This window comes from Rutilus rutilus (assembly GCF_951802725.1).
Source record: "Rutilus rutilus genome assembly, chromosome: 18".
NCBI classification, from domain to species: domain Eukaryota; kingdom Metazoa; phylum Chordata; class Actinopteri; order Cypriniformes; family Leuciscidae; genus Rutilus; species Rutilus rutilus.
In genome coordinates, this window is record NC_140231.1 from 29,733,070 (window position 1) to 29,752,857 (window position 19,788).

Sequence of the window (19,788 nt, forward strand, 5' to 3'; positions counted from 1 at the left end):
TGCTGATGGTTAACATGGTTAGTGTAACATTAGCAACACATTATTAGCTGTTTGATAACATAGTCAAGCAAAAGGATAATCATGTTTATTACCGTTATGTGTCCGACGTTGGAAAGAGCGATACCATTGTGCAGCGTTTACTACAGTAAAGTTGACTGAGTGATTCTCTGAGCTGGTGTGAGTGAGTGGAGGCGGGGCTAATTTGCATATATATGAATCCGCATATACTAAATGAAGCAAGGGTGTGTTAGGTTACTTTTAAGCTATTTTAAGTCCAACTGAAATCAAAATTGACCCTATTTACTTTGTTAGCGCATATTACTAGTCTTGTGGTGAACAATTAATCCGTGCAAGTTAATACACAATTGTTTGCCGACGTAATCTTTAATCAAAGTCTGAAAAGTTACTTCCGGTCTGGAATGGCGTTCCTTCTCTGATGACGTAGGTTTGACGGCTTGGTTTGGGAAACGCTTAACCACTCCCCTCAAACCGTTAGTCTGTAATGAGCGAGAGATGGAGAGGAGGAGCGCTAGAGTAAAACCCTGCCCTCTGTTCAATATTCCTTTTCACTGGGAAATACGTCACAACACTGGAGAAAAGTCGTTTGCAACTTCCGGTTCACGCGGACTTTAACAGGCCAGTTCAAAAGTTTGGGGTTAGTATGAATTTTTTTTCCCAGTAAAAAAATAATAAAATACTTTTATTGAGCAAGGATGATCAAAGTGCAGTAAAGACATTTATTATGTTACAAAAGTTTTCTATGTCAAATGCTCTTTTGAACTTTCTAATTATCAAAAAAAAAAAAAAAAAAAAAAAAAAATCATACTGACCCCAAACTTTTGAACGGTAGTGTAGAAGACTATATATAGAATTTAGAACACTATTTATAGAATTCAAATAAAGCAATAAGCCACCAGAGGACCACGAACCAATGACATGTAAACAAACCAAAAATGGGACTCAAGTTGCGACCCTAAAAAGGTCATCGTTTTTTCTCATCATAGTCGCGATGTTGCCCATCCCAGTTCAGTACAGGGATCAGAACAGTGTTTCCTCACAGCAGATCTTCGTTCGTGTGTGACGGAAGGATTCCTGACGCTGTTTTGACTCCTTCACACATTTTAAGCTCTTCACGAGTTCTCAGCTCCATCATATACAATCATATGTATTCACATACAGCGAGGTCAGAAGCCCGTAGGCAGGGGGGGTTCGGGTGGTTCGAACGAACCCCCCCTCACTGCCAAAGGTCCAGAATTTAAGTCGTTTTTTTTTTTATTTTTTTTTATGTGATTATTGTCATCATTGTTTTAATCAATGCTTGTGACAAATATACTGGGTTGCCGTTTCAAATTAATATGATTATTGTAGCTGGACTTGTGTGTGTGTGCCGCGGATACCTGTCAACACTCCCGTTTTTCCCGGGTTTCTCCCGTTTTTTAGCCTTATCTCCCGGACCCCTCCCGGTTTGTTATTTCTCCCGGGAAACTCCCGTCATTTGCATGGCCCAAACACCTTTAATGTATAATCGGACCAAGTTTGTCTAATGTTGTTGCCAGATCTTGTATTAAATGCATTATATTCACACAATCCACACACCATATACTACAATTTCAACCCATTTGTCACCTCAACCTGGCAACCTATAACCCAGTTGCGCAGTCGCGGAAAGTAGGCTATAACCCGAAAGCGAGCCGATAGACATGGCAGGTGAGGGCCGGATTAACCATTAGGGCAACTGGTCACTTGCTCAGGGGCACATGACATCTAAGGGGCACTGACAGGTAGGAGGAAATACACAGAAATTTAATAAAGTTATCAAACACTTTACAGTCTTCACTGCATAAAGTGCATCTGCGGGTTCACGCAGACTTTCCTTCCTCCCCGCTGAACGCCAGCGATTACTAATTCGTGAAATGCACTCCCGCTGGTTGAGCGCGGTAAATTCGTTTTAGGTTCGATATTAGCCGGACATTTTGTTCTATAGGGTCGGGTCTAACAAAGATATCAATAGCAAGATTAGTTTTAATATTATGTGACCATTGTATATCGACATGATGAAAATATTCATTCAAAATCATTAATGCATTAATGCTGCATAATTATACCTGAGAATGCTTTGACGCGTTTCCACAGCGCACGATGCTTAAGGGAACGTCTGCCAATTCCACCAACTGCGGTAAACGTAGACTATAATTTCTATGATTTAAAATTACTTTTAACATTTAAAAACAGACGTTTTCAAATTCCAAAGCTTGCAGAAGGTTCCTAATGTCAATACTGACTTAGGCTACAGCTTTAGCCTTGAGTAAATAAACTTGTCTAAGAAAATTATTCCTAAAACGTATAAATATCAGTTGAGCCTACTTTCGTCACTGACACAGACGAAAATGAAAAGACTAAGTTCAGCTTTAGGAGGGGAAGAAATAGGCCAGGATAAGAAGACTGAGAGAAAAATTAATATGAAGATGAAGAGAGGTACAGTATTGACAAATAATCTAATGATAAGGTTTTAAAGCTAGCCTATTTCTTATAATTTTTTGGCCTTCAAAAGTCCTAAATTGCACATAGGCCTATGTAGATCAGAGAAATCCAAATTTTCTCGGGGGAGCATGCCCCCAAACTCCCCTAACTACACCGGGGCCTTGAGTCTTGATGCCCAGGGCACAGGAAATTGGACACAATTTAAATACAAAAACAAAATACAAAAGGACGAGAAAAACTGCAAAAAGGTCCACTTTTTGAAAAAAAGAACCCCCCCTTTCAATAGTCTGGCTACGGACCTGGGTCACTTATGGATGTTCGACAAGTTCTGTCGCAAAATATATGTCAGAAAAGCCTTTTTTGTTTGTTTTGTATCTTTAGTTTTGGTGTTAAAAATGACCAGGACTAAATGTATCGGTTTCTTTTTTGATCCGACCTAAAGGAACCAAGTGAACCGAACTTACAACTTAAGCTTCCGACAACTCTTTCAGTCTTTGTTTGAAAACATGTTCCCTGAAAGCTTGAGTTATAACAGTTTGCAAGAGTTCGATTATAAACACAACGAGGCTGTGAAAGCGAATGAGTAGATGAGTTTATCTGTTCGGCTGACGACGTTTAATGACCCGAACAGCCTCTGTAGTCCCATTTAGCCACTTGTTAGTTTTACTTGTGCTCACCACAGACCTTATTTCAAGCATTTACCCAGTAACCCATTCAAAAAACCCACTGACTTCAGGACGATGGAACCGGAAGTCTTAAAATGCGAACTCGCTTCCGGGTTTTGGCCCAAAAAATACGTCATCCCTGCACTAATCTATTTCAACAGAAATATTATAAAAGTGCTATAAATAGTTACTAAGTAACCCATTATCTACCTTAGCAACACAGTAACTGCCTCCAACACCCTTGAAACCACACAGAAATGTGTTGCAAATTCTCACATCGTTCTAGCATTGTGGGAATGAGTTTTGCATGGGCAGGCGCCATCACAAAAATGTAAAAATCTACTTAGATTTATGTAAACTGTATGGTTATTAGCAACTTGGTGCATTAATATAGCATCCATCTAATGTTCTTGTATATTTTATAATAGCTTCAAACGTCATCCAGTTCGATTTTACAGCAGGAACTATTTGATATATAAACCACTAGTCATGAAGTTGGAGCAAAGCTCATGACCAGAGAAAATGAGGAAAGACTTCAAAAAGGCAATTTCAGGATCTGCAGCTCTGCTTTGCAGTCAATAAACTATTTTAAATAACGTAAATGAACAGAAAATGATCTTCCAATACACAACCATTCAAAAGTTTTGGGTGAGTATGATTTCTTTTTAAAGATATTAATACTTTTATTCAGCAAGTATGCATTAAATGAATCAAAAGTGACAGTAAAGACATTTATAATGTTACAAAAGATTTCCATTTCAGATAAATGCTGTTCTTTTAAACGTTCTGTATTCATCACAAAACTGTTTTCAACACTGACAATAATCAGAAATTATTTTTCAGCAGCAAATCAGGATATTAGAATGATTTCTGAAGGATCATGTGACACTGAAAACTAGAGTGATGATGCTGAAAATTCAGCTTTGCATCAAAGGAATAAATAACATTTTAACAGTTATTTTAAATTTTAATAATTTTTCTTGTTTTTACTGAATTTTTTATTAAATAAATGCAGCCTCAATGAGCATGAAACTTGTTACATTTTTAAAAAACTCTTACAGACCCCAAAATTTTGAACGCTAGTGTACATAAATCATAATAAGTGAACTGCTTTCGATCTTACCTTCGCACTGTGAGCCGCAGTGTTTTGTAAGATCCTTTAACGAGTGATATGGCCTCCTGCCTCCATCCACTCAACTCCACCTCATTAATTATGACCACCTCATCCCCCACCAGCAGGGGGTGCTGCAACAGAGACGCCTTCCCGCCCTCCTCTACCTGCGGGACGTAAAGAAAACACACACACACACACACACACACACACACACACACACACAAACAGACAGACCGTGAGCGCTCTGTGCGGTATCAGATAGAGGCAACGAGGGCTCTACGAACAAAATTAAAAACACATGCATGCTCACGGACGCACAGAGCCCCCAGTAAAACCCGCCCAGAATTCGAAGAATGTTTTCTTTGGACCTTTACGCCTACACATTCGCAGAGTCTCTAGACACTAATGTTTTGGTCACACAATCTCCCGTCCTGATCGGATGGAGTCCCACGTTACAAAAAGCTCAGCAGCATCCAGACAACATCATGTCAATGTGCACCTGAGAGGACTCCATTCATTCTTTTACTGCTCCCAAACAATACAAAGAGCACAAGGCATTATTCATGCGCAGGAAATGTAATGTTTAGATATGTCAACCACAAAGAAACCTCTGTAAAACCCAAGTAGCATCTCACCGTGGACAAAGAAAGACAGAATTTGGTTAGATAAGATCGGTTAATGCACTCTTTTCTTGAATGCAGGGACTGGGTGTCTCACGCTTAATCATTCTGTCAACGGATTTACAATACTCTAAAGAAATGTCCTGTGGTGTGACGGCGAAATATTCCCTCTGGAAACATGCATTAATGTACAGTATATGTGACAGTAACAATTCAGAGGAATTGTCTGCACTTCAATTACCCAGAATGTGAAGTTCAAATTTGACTTTCTTTGTAAATACATAGTTTTTCTTGGAAATACATTTAAATTTTTTTTAAATAAATATCTTATATTCAGGGTCTAGTCAGCACTTCTCCTTTGACTTCAGGGAGAAACTGCTGTCTTTTCAGCGCTATGTGAATGGCTTAAGGAAAAAACATTCATATCCCCCTAGATAAGATGGGTAATGCGGACCAAACACATGCCGACATCTGTCACTGTATAAAAAAGGTGAGAAATCAGTCATTGTGAAATCTATTGGAAATAAGAACTACAGGTCATTTTTATAGTATGCAATAAAGTGTATATTTTGAAACATGACTGTTGGTCCATTATACCAGTATTTACCATATTTTCAATAAAATAATGAAAATATGCAATAAGAAAAAAAATTTCTTTCAGTTCTTTGCATTAGTTCTCTCATAATCCGGGGATGACATCACAACACTCATTTCCATCAAGAGATGCATCAATGTTTGGTCAAGATCTTGTATTGTCAATGCAAGAGTCCAGCACTCTGTAAAGTCTCCTCCAGCACATCCCAAACACTTTCAGTGAATTTAAGATCTGAACTCAGAGGAGCCGATTAATGTGTGAATATGATTGTTCATGTTCCTCCCAACCATTGTTTCACAATCTGTGCCTGATGAATCTTTGACATTGTCATCTGGAATATGGCCATGATGTGTCTTCCTACATGGTTGTTTAAGAAATGAAAAGCTACACACTCCATCAGTTAGGGTTAGAAGAACTGTTGCTAAACATATAACATGTAGAAACATCATAATCACTGCGATAATGATCCAATCATAGACTCTTAAGCATTTGCCAATTTAAAAATCCAAAAAGCAATTTTCTTTGGCTGGGAACTAAGTGCACATTTCATAACAATCACATTTGACCAAAGTCAAGCTTAAATGGATAAGATTTTTAACCAGCGAAAGGTTAAGGTTATTTGTTATGTCTGTCATTAGAGCAGACGCATCTGAGGCAGCATGTGCATCGCATTACATTTCATCAAACTACAGGTTATTTACTGTAGCTTTGTGGGCACTCAAGTTTTTTTCTGTCGTTTGGCCAAAATCTATGTTATAAAAGATGAAGTGCTTCGCACAGGCTATTTAAAGGGGTCATGAACTGATAATTAAAATGTTCCTTGATCTTTTGACAGTTAAAAGTTCGTTACACTATAAAAATACCCTGTAAGTTTCAAAACTCAAAACTTCTAAAAACTGCTTTTATTGAAACCAAGGCTAGAAACCGACAGGATCTCAAAAGTGGAGACTTGTGACATCAGAGAGCTGCGAAAGACCGCCTTTGCAGGAGAATATCAACGCCTCGTCTACATCACTGTGTCTTTGGCCCGCCCACTGGCGCGTTAGTGAATAGTGACATGAGAACGAGAAAAGATCAAACAGGAACAATATCATTACCTTTCAAAGGATCCTAATGCTAGGATAGTGTTTTTTTGTTTGTTTTTTTAACAGTGTGAATGTTTCAGCAGTGCATTATTTATTTGTATTCGGTGCATTTCACTGTGGATTATTTGGTAATTCAGTTGTAGATTCGACACAGGCTTTGCAAACGGACTTTTATGATATGGATCTGCCAGCAACGCCACAAACATGTAAGTAACCATGTTTATTCCAATGCCTGATCTGTGATCAGTGATTTCTGATGTGTAATTGTTCAAGTTCAGAGAGAAATTCTTTCAATACTGTTTATGCATCAGTAAATCAAGCCAGTGACTAAAAGATCAACTTCACGTCGTTTCTCTTAGTAGGATGAAAATAATCTTATTTAAACTGTGATTAAAAAATACACATAAATCGATCAAAGAACAATCCCTTTCCAATCGCCCAAGCTGTCAATCACACAGTGCGAGTTTATCTGGACACTTGCCACAACTCGTTATAAAATCAATGATGCTGTTACACTGCACGACGAAGCTCTTACTGTATTTACATCATGTGTGCATTGTTATTTGGTGAAAGCATTCGTGAGAGTGCAGAAACTGCATTGCAATGGTAAGATCTTTTTATTCACGCGATCAACTGTCTGTCATCTGCTCATCACTGCAACCTTTTAATGTGATGGAATAGATCTAAATATTTTAAAAACTTCTCATGATTTGTTAATCTCGATAGCTGTAATAGTAAAAACTTAGTAAAACTATTCGAGAGAGTTCCACATGTAATACTAGCTATTTCATATGCAAACATGTCAGCCAAATCACAGCAGTGGGCGTTTACACTTAAGTCTCACACAGACACGCCCCTTCAAACTGAGCGTTCAAATCAGAGGCTAAAATCAGGCTTGGAAAAATGCATTTTATTTATAAATTATGACAATTTTTGATGTAAAAATCATACTAACATTATAAGGGCACCCCAGGAAACATAATAAAATAATCCAGTTCATGACCCCTTTAAGACAATATTGTCTATGACTCAAGGACAAATGCCAGACCAAGACACTCTACTCTGCACTTCAAATACATAAAACATTAGCCTTTATATACAGTTTGAGTCACAAGCCCTTTTTTAAAAAATACTTTTCATTGGTTAAATATTGGCAAAACCCACAGATAGACGTAAAGGGTGAACAATAGTAATGATTTAAGAAAAAAAATAAACATTATGAAATATGGAGATAATAAGGTTAATAATAACCTATAATATAATATCCTTAATAAGGATAAAAAATAAGGTTTCCGCCCGACAGTGATAATGAGTAACTTTTTAGTTCCTGGGTCACATCTACTTGGAAATATATATATATAAAAATAAATACTAGTACATAAATGATACTAAAATAACATGCAAACTTTGTGCCTAGATGCATGACCTGTTGGATATCGCCACATTATAATACGGCTTCCCAAACCACTGAAATCGACTGTAAATTGCTTTAAAAAAAAAAAAGAAAAAAGTTTCTGCTCAATGATTAACAACTAAACGAACAGATGGGTAGCCAAGCAAATTATAACAGAGAATAAGATTCAACCTCTGGTTTACTGTTAGCATTCCTTAACTGCAGACAGATCAGTGCCAAACAAAATAAGTCCTTCAGGAAGCCCTTTCAAGATAACACTCAGTCCAAACTCGCATTTCATTCTCCTCCTAAACACGTGCATTTGGGAAGTGTCCCCAATTGTGTGTCGTTTCCTGTTAAAACCTGTCTTTCGTTTGCCTCTTTCCTGACGGCGCTCGCTCTCAAAAGCTCGCCGTGAGCCACTTTCCTCGCAGCATTCAAATCAGGACATATTCGGAATAATCGTACGAGCAAGCATGTCTTCCCTTTCACCGGTTATTGAGCGCAAAGCCAGGCGACTCAAAGAAAAGACGGCTAGCGGAGATTTACTTAACACTCGGCCTCAGGGCCGTGAAAAGGAGTGTTTAATTGTGGATGCGCTGCCAAGCCAGCGACAATGAATCCATTAATATGTAACTGAACAAAGCGTCTAATTCTCTTAACCTTATTTTAACCCCCCGACTTCCTGGGGTTTAGGTCGCTCTTAGCTCGTCTTGTATTGCCGCCACACTGTAAACAACACGCCGCATTCTGAGACGGACGAATAAAAGAGCAGCTCCACAGAAGAGGCTGAATCAGTATTCAAGACTACATAAAGTACGGTTGGAATTGCAATGTAGGTTTTTTTTGATCATCTCGTTTCTTTTGTTGTTTTCCAGGCTAGCGAGGCTCTCGCGAATTCCGTAGCTGACATTCCCCTCTCTCTCTGTTGGGGCTTTGCCAGAGGCCTGGGCTTTATCCTGCCCTGTATTTGCCTGCTCTCAAGGAGAAGATGAAGGGGTAAGAACAGTGTGGGGGGTAAGAGAGAAGAGAAATGTTTGGAATAAGATACAACAAGCATTGCATAATGCATATTATTCAGAATGGCATTCTCATATGCACAGTAAGTATCTGTGTTTAGGAAGCTACTTTGACGTCCATCTACATCTATCTAAAGTGAACTTAAACTTTCTATTTATCACATAATCTGGAAAACAAAAAACAGATAACTGTTTCCAAATAAATATTAAGCAGTTTTCAATATTGATAATAAGAAATGTTTCTTGAGCAGAAAATCAGCATATTACAATGATTTCTGAAGGATCATGTGACACTGACGACTGGCGGCTGAAATGATGCTGAAAATTCAGCTTTGCATCACAGAAATACATTTTATGGGCAATCAAATAAAGAGACTTTTGCATTTTGATATCACTGACCCCTCAAACTTTTACTGTACATGCTGTTTGCTAGTGATAAAAAGTACCGACTTCGGTACAAAATCCTAAATTTAAAAGATTTGACGCTTTGAACGCTGTGGAGTGGAATCGTAAACGCCTCTGATTGGCCGATGTGCTCAGGCGCTCATCATATATGTCTGTGATTGGCTACAATGATCAGCGCTTCAAAAACATGTTGTAAATATACATCAATGACGCTCTTCACCGAGCGCTTACACAGATACACAAGAGTGTTTGAAGTAGGCGTCTATCAGGGGACCGGTCCTCTTATAGACGCCTGCTTGTGTTTTTAAATGCTCCCACTCCCGCTTTCAAAACACTTTCAGACACTTCTGTGCGCTCTCAAACGCTCCCGTGCGTTGATCATTGTAGCCAATCACAGATATATCCGTTGAGCGCATGAACACAATGGCCAATCAGAGGCGTTTACGATTCTGCTCAACGGCGCTTATAGCGTCACGTTTTTTTATTTCAGTACCGACTTGGTACGGAAGTCGGTACTTTTGTTGCACGTACATATTAACATATAGCTAAATGCATTTGCTTAAAATTCATAATTAACTTTTAATCAGTAAAGACAATGCCACAAATGTCTTAAAGCATGAAAAAAAAAAACCCAGTGCACTTACATGTTTAATCTTGCATACTATTTAGGACGGATAACATGCGAATGAGGATACAACCAGACAGTTTCATCAACCCACAGTTACTGGTGTTGACACTGCGACACACACAAGAGAAGATCTGAGTGTGAGGCGCTGAAAGAAGCCCATCGGTGACATTTACACCACCCATAATCCCTGAGACTTCGCTCCATCTCCCCCTTTCTTCCGTCACAGTCCCTCTGTATACTCCTCTGTCTCTCTTTTCAGATAAGAGCAGCTCTCAAGGCCTATAGCTCCTCTTCATCCTTCCTCCTTATCTCCCGTTTCGTCCGGGCGTCTTAACCGCGCTCCGGGGCCGTGTTGTTGCCGTGGTAATGGTGACAAGCTCTTAAATGGGGAGTGAAGGGCCGCGGCTGTTGTTTGCGTCCTGCTCACTATTCAGCACAACACACTTCACATCTCACTACAACACACAACACACTACTCACCATTGAAAACAAGACACTGCTCTAAAGCACGCAACAGAAAGCGCGCTATTCAGCACAACACACATTACTGCACAAAAGAGCCACATCAGACAACATGAACCAAACCACAGCACTATATTAGCTCACGCTCTCGGGACTGAAGACACAAACTACAGACAGATGAATTATGTCTCCTGTTGAGACAAGTCCAGATTTCTTCAGTCTGGTTTTGACAATAAAAAGTTATAAGTTTGCATCCCAAATCACATACTATACTATTCTCCATATTGTATGTACTTAACATTGTCGTTCAAAAGTTTAGGGCCAATCATGGTTATGTAATACTTGTGTTGTCAAAAAGTACTGACTTCGGTACCAAGTCGGTACTGAAATTTAAAAAAATTGTAGCCAATCACAGTCAGACTTGGTGCCAAAGTCGGTACTTTTTGACAACACTATTAGCCGCTTTCTGACCAAGTAGTTACAGGAACTTAGTTATAGGAACTGTCCACTTCTAAACAGTTCTATGAACTACTCTCCCCCAAACTCGGTTTTGTTGTTTGCGTTCGCACTGGCCAAGTGGCCATAGGAACTGGTAGGAAGGGTAAGGGAGTGACGCAAGCACGGTGACTTTTATTTTGACGGAGCGACGGACCTTTATTTTGACAGGCGCTGAGAACGCCAGAGCAAACAATGCTCGCATTCTCTGTGTTCATTAGTTAGCGATCTGTCTAACAGTACTGTTTAACATGTTATTAGATAGAATTGTTATAGAAAGTACACAGTATATGAAAAAAAAGTTATTAGCCTATGCCTTGTGGTTGATGTCCAGTGTTGCTAGCTGAGCAGAAATACATAATCATGTTTGACTTGGTCCCCTCAAAGTTGCGTTGGATTTTCTCTTCAGCATAAAGGTTTAGAGGCCCATCTATCACTGTTTTCCATGTTTGTATCTAGTTTCTGGAGTATATATATATAGGCTATAATCTGTGTGTTTACATATAGCTGTTTTAAAAATGGCAGGTGCTGGTGTTTTGCGTGCGTTCGGTCATCAGCGTACACTAACGTCACGGGTAGTTCCTATAGTGCTGGTTTAGACCCTACTCTGAAGTAGGAACTAAATTAGTTCCTCCAAATGGAGTTCCTAGAATAAAAAAAAATCCTAGTTACATACGGGTACTTTAGCCAATAGTTCTAGGAACTGCGAAAAGGTTCCTCCAGTCGGAAAGCGGCTATTGACTCGTTTCCACCGAGCGGTACGGTACAGTACAGTACGATTCGGGACAGTAAACCCTGATCCGGTTTGCGTTTCCACCGCCAACCGTACCCTTACTTGATAGGCGTGGTGTAGCCTATGCCGGAAAGAAGCGATCGACGTCATTTTCACGCGAAGAAGAAAGCGACATAGTAAACAACAATGGATGACATATAGCATATCTTGTTCTTGCTTCTCGGCATGTGGCTGTTTGTCACAAGACGACAAGCGCCGACATTAGGCGTTTCTCAGTACCAAGTAAGCAAAGTTCGGACTTACCAAGTCCGACTCAAGCTGCCTTTCCACTGCACACGACATTCGCATACGATTGTCGCATTTCGCCCCCTAGTGTCAGTCGCACGGAACGTTGAAATTGGTCGTGAAGCAACCGTTACCCTCGGCTATTCACAGTGGTAAAATGAATGATTTTAAATGAATGTAATGCATGCATGAACATATCAAAACAAATGACCCTCAATACATCTAAAATGAAAACATAGATTTTATAGAGCTTATCAATATAAAAATTGATTTAATAATTATAAAATGTTTTTTTTTCTGCCATAATTATTAACAAAATGGCGTTTACAGAATGACATTAAAGGGATAGTTCACCCAAAAATGAAAATTCTGTCATAATTTACTCACCCTCAAGTTGTTCCAAACCTGTATGAGTTTCTTTGTTCTGCTGAACACAAAGGAAGATATTTGGAAGAATGTTTGTAATCAACAGATCTCGGTCCCCATTGACTTCCATAGTAGGAAAAATATATACTATGGTAGTCAATGGGGACTGAGATCTGTTTGGTTACAAACATTCTTCCAAATATCTTCCTTTGTGTTCAGCAGAACAAAGAAACTCATACAGGTTTGGAACAACTTGAGGGTGAGTAAACAATGATAGAATTTTCATTTTTGGGTGAACTGTCCCTTTAAAGTGTTAAAATATTCAATCACAGCATTTCCGACCCATAAATCATACATACAAATTCAGTACACAGAAACAGTACATATTCTAGGGACCTTTGACATACTGGTTTCAATGAAATATGAATTGGGATGCATTAACCCTAATCTTGCATGCTATTTAGGACAAACAGAATGCAAACTGGGATGCAGCCAAAGGGTTTATTCAATCTGAATGTAAATTATGTGATCTGTATGATTCTAGGATAGACCGAATTTAGGGTCGGATTGGGTGTACACTGTACAGATCCCCATGCTTTGGAAACATCTGTTTCCAAGCAGAAAACATCATTGTAATCAATTCCTGTTTATGCAGTTGAACTAAACAGGTACTGTATACACAAACTCAGGAGTGCAAGGGATCTGGGATCCCATTGTCATGGCAGCAACGAATCCACAAACTATCTAGATATTTTGTGTTGTTTTTCTGAGAGGCTAGAGAGAGAGAGAGAGAGAGAGATTGGAGTCGGGCAACAGAGGACATTACTCAAGTACCAAAACCCAGAGCACCAAATAAGGCAGGATGAGGATCTCCTCTGCTTTTGCCTGTTTCCAACCAATAATTACTCCCCGTTTAAGAAAAATACCTCCAAACAAATACAGCCATGCATTTTATTCAAATGAAACTTTTATATCAAGTTGTAAACCAAATATTTTAACAATTTTCACACAACCAATAAAAGGCACACAGTCTTGAAAAGTGGTTATTATAGAGTTTTTAGTAGAACTTTTGGAAACGCAGTGTGGTTTTGGTGCTACAGGTCCGAGGCTATTAGCCCAGCCCGCCCCGTTTAAAGCCCTGGCTCGCACTGGCCCAACAGTGGAAAAGTGGCTAATGATGTCTTTACTAACTTTCTGGGGCTTGAAAGTAGTTGCGTAGACTGTAAATGGAGGGACAGAAAGCTCTCAGATTTCATTAAAAAAGATCTTCATTTGTGTTCCGAAGATGAACGAAATTCTTGGTTTGGAACGACATGACTAATTAATGACAGAAATTTCATTTTTGGGTGAACTAACCCTTTAAGCTCCACAAATGCCCATTAATTCTCCAGTTTTATATATGATGCTTCAAACCAAAACACTTATCTGAAGAACCAATATAGCAACAAAGGACCATATAGCAACTCAAGAACACTATAGAGCCGAAATGTTTTATAATAGGGTTTTTTGCTGAAAATAACCATTATTGAGTTCATGACTGCATGAAAGGGATAAATTACGTGATTAATACACCAGGAAAAGATATGTCTGGGGAAATTAATATTCCTACATGAGATATTCCAGTATTAGTCACAAAACCAGCTCAGGGATTCTTGCTCAATTTCATGATTGTAAGCACCTGCTGAAGTTCATGTTGAGTCTAATTATATTCTTTTTTACTTCCCAGAAAACAAGTGTAGTTTCCCCCCATTGATCATTTGCTGTCTAACACAAACATCCTGCTGCATGCTGACTTTGGACTGATTTAAGCGTGATTCACGGGCTCATAATCTCTTGTACAGCTAGAACTCACAGATACACACTCACAGACACATGCACTACAGAAGAGTGATAAAACTGTTATCAATCTCAAGGGAAAAGTGTTTAACCCTTATGATGCCAACAATTAATCTCCATTATTCTCCAAAGATAAAGCCATACCCTTCTCTGGGTCAGAATATCTACACATTTATGCCATAAATGAAGAAAGAAAGAATAAAGCAGGAATTCTACGGTAGCCGCGCTTCCATTACCCTTCAAATTGCGCAAATTGAAATTGCGAATTAAAAATGCGCCCAATGGAAACACGTCAACTTCGCAAAAACTCCAATTTATCACAAAAAAGTTTTTACGCTCACATGAGGTGGTTTTTCAGGCAATTCGAAAAATAAATATTTAGCAAAACTGCAATGGAAACGCGCCTAGTGAGGCCTATTACAGGCATTTCACTCTCTGGCCTGGGATGTTTTCGTTTCATTCCCGTGTGTCTCCCTGACTGTAGTGTACTGATTAGCCGACATGACTGATGAGTACTGATCCAGTACAGTGTGAAAGAGCTCATTCTGATCACAAGATCAGAGATTAACCACCAGTTTGCAGTCAGCACTGACACGACAGACCTGAATAGATGAATTAGTTCTGATCAAAACAACAGAAGTGTCATCCCACAAAATATCTTAAGCACCATAAAGAACACCGGATTTTAATTAGAACCCTTCTTTTCATTGTAAACTTCATTGAGTTGCTTATTTGTAATGCGTTAATCTAATGCGGCCAGATAAGCTTACTGCTTCTGTTGCTTTACTTCTTAACTGGGAAGAAAATGAGTTATGTTTCCTGTTTCCAAGAAGAAGGGGAAAAAAAATACATGGGTCTGGAATTTCCAATTAATTCCATTACCATTCCCATAAAGATGATCTATTGATTCATCAGCAAAGTAAAGGTCATTATCAAGAAAATCATCACAATAACTGTGCTAATACTTAAGGTTAGTGAACTATTCATTTATATTAAAACCACTCCACTTTTAGACATGAATGATACCTTAAAGGAGTACTTTAACTTCACGACTGGAAAAAAGGGCTTTTAATAAAATTTGGCTGCCTATACACAGTAGAAAGGAGAAAACAATTGAAATCGGTGCTACATGACAAGAAAAAAAAAAATGAAGAAAAAAGGCTGTTGTCTTCACTTTTGCCAAATAGGTGGGAAAACTTCAACACCCATAATGCACTGGGCATGTTGCAGTCCAAGGCCACTCACAGTCTGCTACGCTTAACAAGAGTGCTTGACCAAAGTCAAATACTGCCTTGCTTTAGTAGCAAATACTTCTAAGCAAACTTTTAGTCATAATGGCGTCGACTTGTTATTGTTCCCTGGTGCAATAATTCAAAGAGCAAACTTTTAGTTATTAGTTACTTTTAGTTACTTTCAGTTTCCAGTGAAGGATCCAGCACATTTTAAGCAGTTGACCAGAGGGATGAGAATATCATAAAGATTAGCAACCACCAAAAATAGCCGATCAACCACATAGCAACACATTAAAAACCAATATGAACACTGTAGCAACCTGCATTGACCACCATCATAAATGTAAACGTAGTTATTAAATTATAGCCATACCTTAAATTAAACTTAGAAATTATAATATTGATATAGAAAATAGGTATAGAATTTTTTTTCCCCAATGTACCAAGAGAGAATATATGAAGAGTTCAGTGCCATCTGAAATTTTCTTCTAGAATGATCATTTTTATCAAGCTCGTATATTTAAGTTCAGTAATTTCACTTAAATGGCATTGAAAATTACCTATTAATTGTCATTTAAGTGAAATTATTGAACTTAAATATACGAGCTTGATAAAAATGATCATTCTAGAAGAAAAACTTCAGATGGCACTTAGAGGCTTTTGCATCTGAACTCTTCATATTCCCCTCCAAGACGGCTACAACCAATCCAGTTTAATACTAAACCGTACCCAGATGGCCACCTAAGAATCTTGAGCTTAACAGAACCACAATGGATTCTAAAATTCCGCTGTCTATTAATTTTTATGCTCAGGCTCCTGCCGTGTGGGAGAATTCAACAGGACCATGTGAAAAACTGTTTTATGAATGTAGCAGGTCAAAATCTGTTACTCACGCTGGTCTGGGTGTCACACCAAGAATCTGACCCTGTACTCAGCAATTACGGTCTAGATGCCTGAAGGACGCTCCCTCTCATTAAGAAGTGTGTGTGACATAGAGACCCTATGGTCCGCATTTTACCTCATGTGACCTTCGTATGTGAAATCCATAACCATAATATGACTAGCACTGAATTCTAAGCGAAAAACACATAGTGGCCCCAAAACATATTTGCACATTTGAAATATCTGAATTTCATTGCATTAGAAATCAAAATCAAACCAACTGGCATCTTAAGTCATGTCATAGATTTTCTCAGAACAAACTAGGGTAGCCATTTTAACAATAACCTTTAATCTAACTGACACCAAAATGATTTTTAGTGGATATAAGAAGTTCAGTGACACAGATTTGTATTTTTTGCCAGTTAGAAAGTAAACCTGAATCAGTATCAATCAATTTAGAATGATTTGGAAAGGGGTTCAGTTAGGGCCAAGTTTAAGGGCTTGTAATGTGCACCGTTTTCATAAAAATGTTGCTGATGTTGATCCAGCAACATCCCAGTGACCAAGAAGATCACACAGGTGTCCAAGCCAAAATAACCATAACCACAAGTGTAGTTATCGCATTAACCACATCTATATAGACATGTTCCACTAACATTTGACTATCAAAAAGTGCCAAAATATTGTTTGTATTCATTTTGAACATTGATTTTATATTTTAAAACGTTCTTTATGTGAAATGTTTTGCTTAAAGTGTGCTTGTGACATGTTGCCACTTGGTATATTCGTTATCTCATGCAGTGACATTAAAACATTTTAAGTGACTTAAGTGTGCATCACACTGACATCACGGTCTCTGGCATCTCACATTCATAATTTCCATTTCACTTCCAGCCAACAAATCATGACACCCTCATTATGTTTCTCTCTGGGGTATAGAATGACAAGTTGACTAACTCTTTCTGGACCTTTTAGGGCTGAAGCTGTTATATTCAGGTCACAGACACACATTCATCATCATATGAAAGAACAGGTGAGTAAGTTAAAACTTTACCTTCGATATGATTAACGGCTCGTCGTGTTCAAGCCCACCTTTGAGCGTGAAGCCCCAAGGCGCTCCACCCTGCAACTGAGCCTCGACGAACACAAACTTTCCCTTTTGGATCACGGCACTGCTGCTCCCTGGAAAACTATTATCCATCGCTGGAATGTTGGGGAAAAGAATGGACGAGGACGTCTCTTAGTTACTCAGTCAACCAATAAACTCCGCTAGGAACACGGCCAAGGATGTCCTAGATGTTTCTTCTTCTCAGTCAAAACTTCAACGAAATGATGGGTCATTTCCTCGAATTACTTCATTTGGGATCGCAACATAACAATCCTGTTTCTAGCACCTACCTTACATCCCTACCTGATCCCTAGACAGATGAAGGAACGACACGAAAACTTTTCCAGCCTTTCAAAAAAAATGTACATTTGCAAATCAAATAAGCAGGCAAATTTGATTTTGTGTACCACTTTTCCAGGCAGTGGTCTCTCTTTTAAACCCCGTTTGTCAGCCCTTGCTCGCTTCCGACTTCATTTTTACATCACAATAGAATTTGATTCATTTCACTGCGTCCGCAGAAAGACTGAGCGCTCGCGCGCGCCGAGATTCCCCTCAGCGAGTCCTGTCAGAAAGAAAAAAGCTCCTTTACGAGTTTCCAAAATCTTCCATTTAGTGCGAACCCGCGTTTCCGCTTTTAAAGTACATAGTCTTTAAGTTTTATTTTCTTGTTGATGCGCTGAAACTCTCCCAGCCATGGATGAGGGAGTCTGTGGTCGACCCCCCCACCACCAAACTCCACAGTTCATCGGAATGGTTATGCGCATGCGCGAACTCTCCAAACCGCTCTACCACAGTGAACTAATACAACAGCTCTCGAAATCACATACTAGCAGTGCCTCTGACCGAAACTGGGTGACATAATCTAGTCAAATCACCACCTTGTCCTCCCACATCATGCACCGAAGACATACAAACACACGATTTTAACAAGTTTGGTAAAGTAGGCTATTCAATTCAATTCAGTAGAATTCAAGCATTCTACTCTCTGTCATGGTGCTTATTGGATCAAAACACAGAATACGAAGGGAACATTTAAAGAGCTGGGTGGATACATTTGACTGAAGTCCTTACCAGCAGTTTAGTTGCTCAAGGGACTGGATATCGAGTTCTTGCCTCAAATAATCTTGGATATTTAGGTTAGATATTTCTTTCCTCCCAGTAGCTTTTAAGGTTCTGTAGGCGATTTGTATTAAATACCATTTTTAAATTGTCCTTGTTACCTCACATATGTCACTAATAAGTGTCTCTTATATCACCTGTTTCTGTGATAGCCATATCTCAGTCTGTAAACAGCAAACTAGTCACAGTCAGAGCAACGGGCCGCCGTTTTTTACCCAATCACAAACGCCCTCTGCCTGTCAATCACTGACATGAGCTTTGTAAGATTTTTGTGGGCGGGGTTTTGAAAAATGTGTGTAGTTGATCAATCATGGCGTCATTTTGTAGGCCATTTTCAATACGTTTTTAGGATAGCAGTAGCAGTAGCACTAGCAGTTTTGCATTCATTCTTATAAAGGCTTGTGCTTAACATTAGTCAAAGAGGCTTTCATGTTTTGTTCTACCTAAACTACGCACACATAGCTATTCCTCAAATGTGACCCTGGACAACAAAACCAGTCACATGGGTAAATGATCTGAAATTGATATGTATCTGAAAGCTGAATAAATAAGCTTTCTATTGATGTGTGGTTTGTTAGGATAGGGCAATATCTGTCTAAGATACAATTATTATCTGGAATCCGAGGGTGCAAAAATATCGAAACATTGAGAAAATCGCCTTTAAAGTTGTGCATTTATGTTCGTGATTGTGCTGCATTCACTCACAAAAATGAATATTTTATATATTTACGGTAGGAAATTTACAAAATATCTTCATGGAACATGATCTTTACTTAATATCCTTATGATTTTTGGCATAAAAGAAAAATCTATTTGACCCATACAATGCATTGTTGGCTTTTGCCACAAATATACCTGTGCTACTTGTGACTGGTTTTGTGATCCAGGGTCACAAAGGTTTTGTGACCTTAAAAAATTCACATTTGAGGTAGGCCTATGTGTGTAATTTATGTTGTAGGGGGGAAAATGTTTGTGTTAATCATAAATCAAACTGCTAATCTAAAAACCAAAGTTCCTTTCAAGGAAATTTTGTCCACTCGGCGGCCATATTTCCAACGCCTCCAGGCAGCTATTTCGGGCATCCAAGACCAAGAATGTCTATATTAGTTCGCTTATGTATTAGTAGCGTGCATACGATTAGGATGATAGCTTTTAGTTTATACAGGCATTTGCAATTACCCACATGTATTCAAAATCATCTTTAATGTAATTATGTGTTAAATTAAGAGTTAAACGTCTAAAGATTTCAGTTATAAAAAGAATGT

The 19,788-nt window shown here is 38.7% G+C and overlaps 1 protein-coding gene across 1 annotated transcript in view; it reads right to left on the reverse strand.

Annotated features, from left to right (window-relative positions):
- Positions 1-18,204, reverse strand: part of shroom3 (shroom family member 3) — a 65,765-nt gene extending 47,561 nt beyond the window's left edge. The window contains exons 1-2 of the mRNA XM_084386527.1: positions 17,351-18,204; positions 4,270-4,424 (exon numbers count right to left, since the gene is read on the reverse strand). Coding sequence (XP_084242653.1) covers positions 4,270-4,424; positions 17,351-17,497 — 302 coding nt within the window. The 5' untranslated portion in view covers positions 17,498-18,204. The remainder of the gene's footprint in view (positions 1-4,269; positions 4,425-17,350) is intronic.
- Between the last annotated feature and the right edge of the window lie 1,584 nt (positions 18,205-19,788).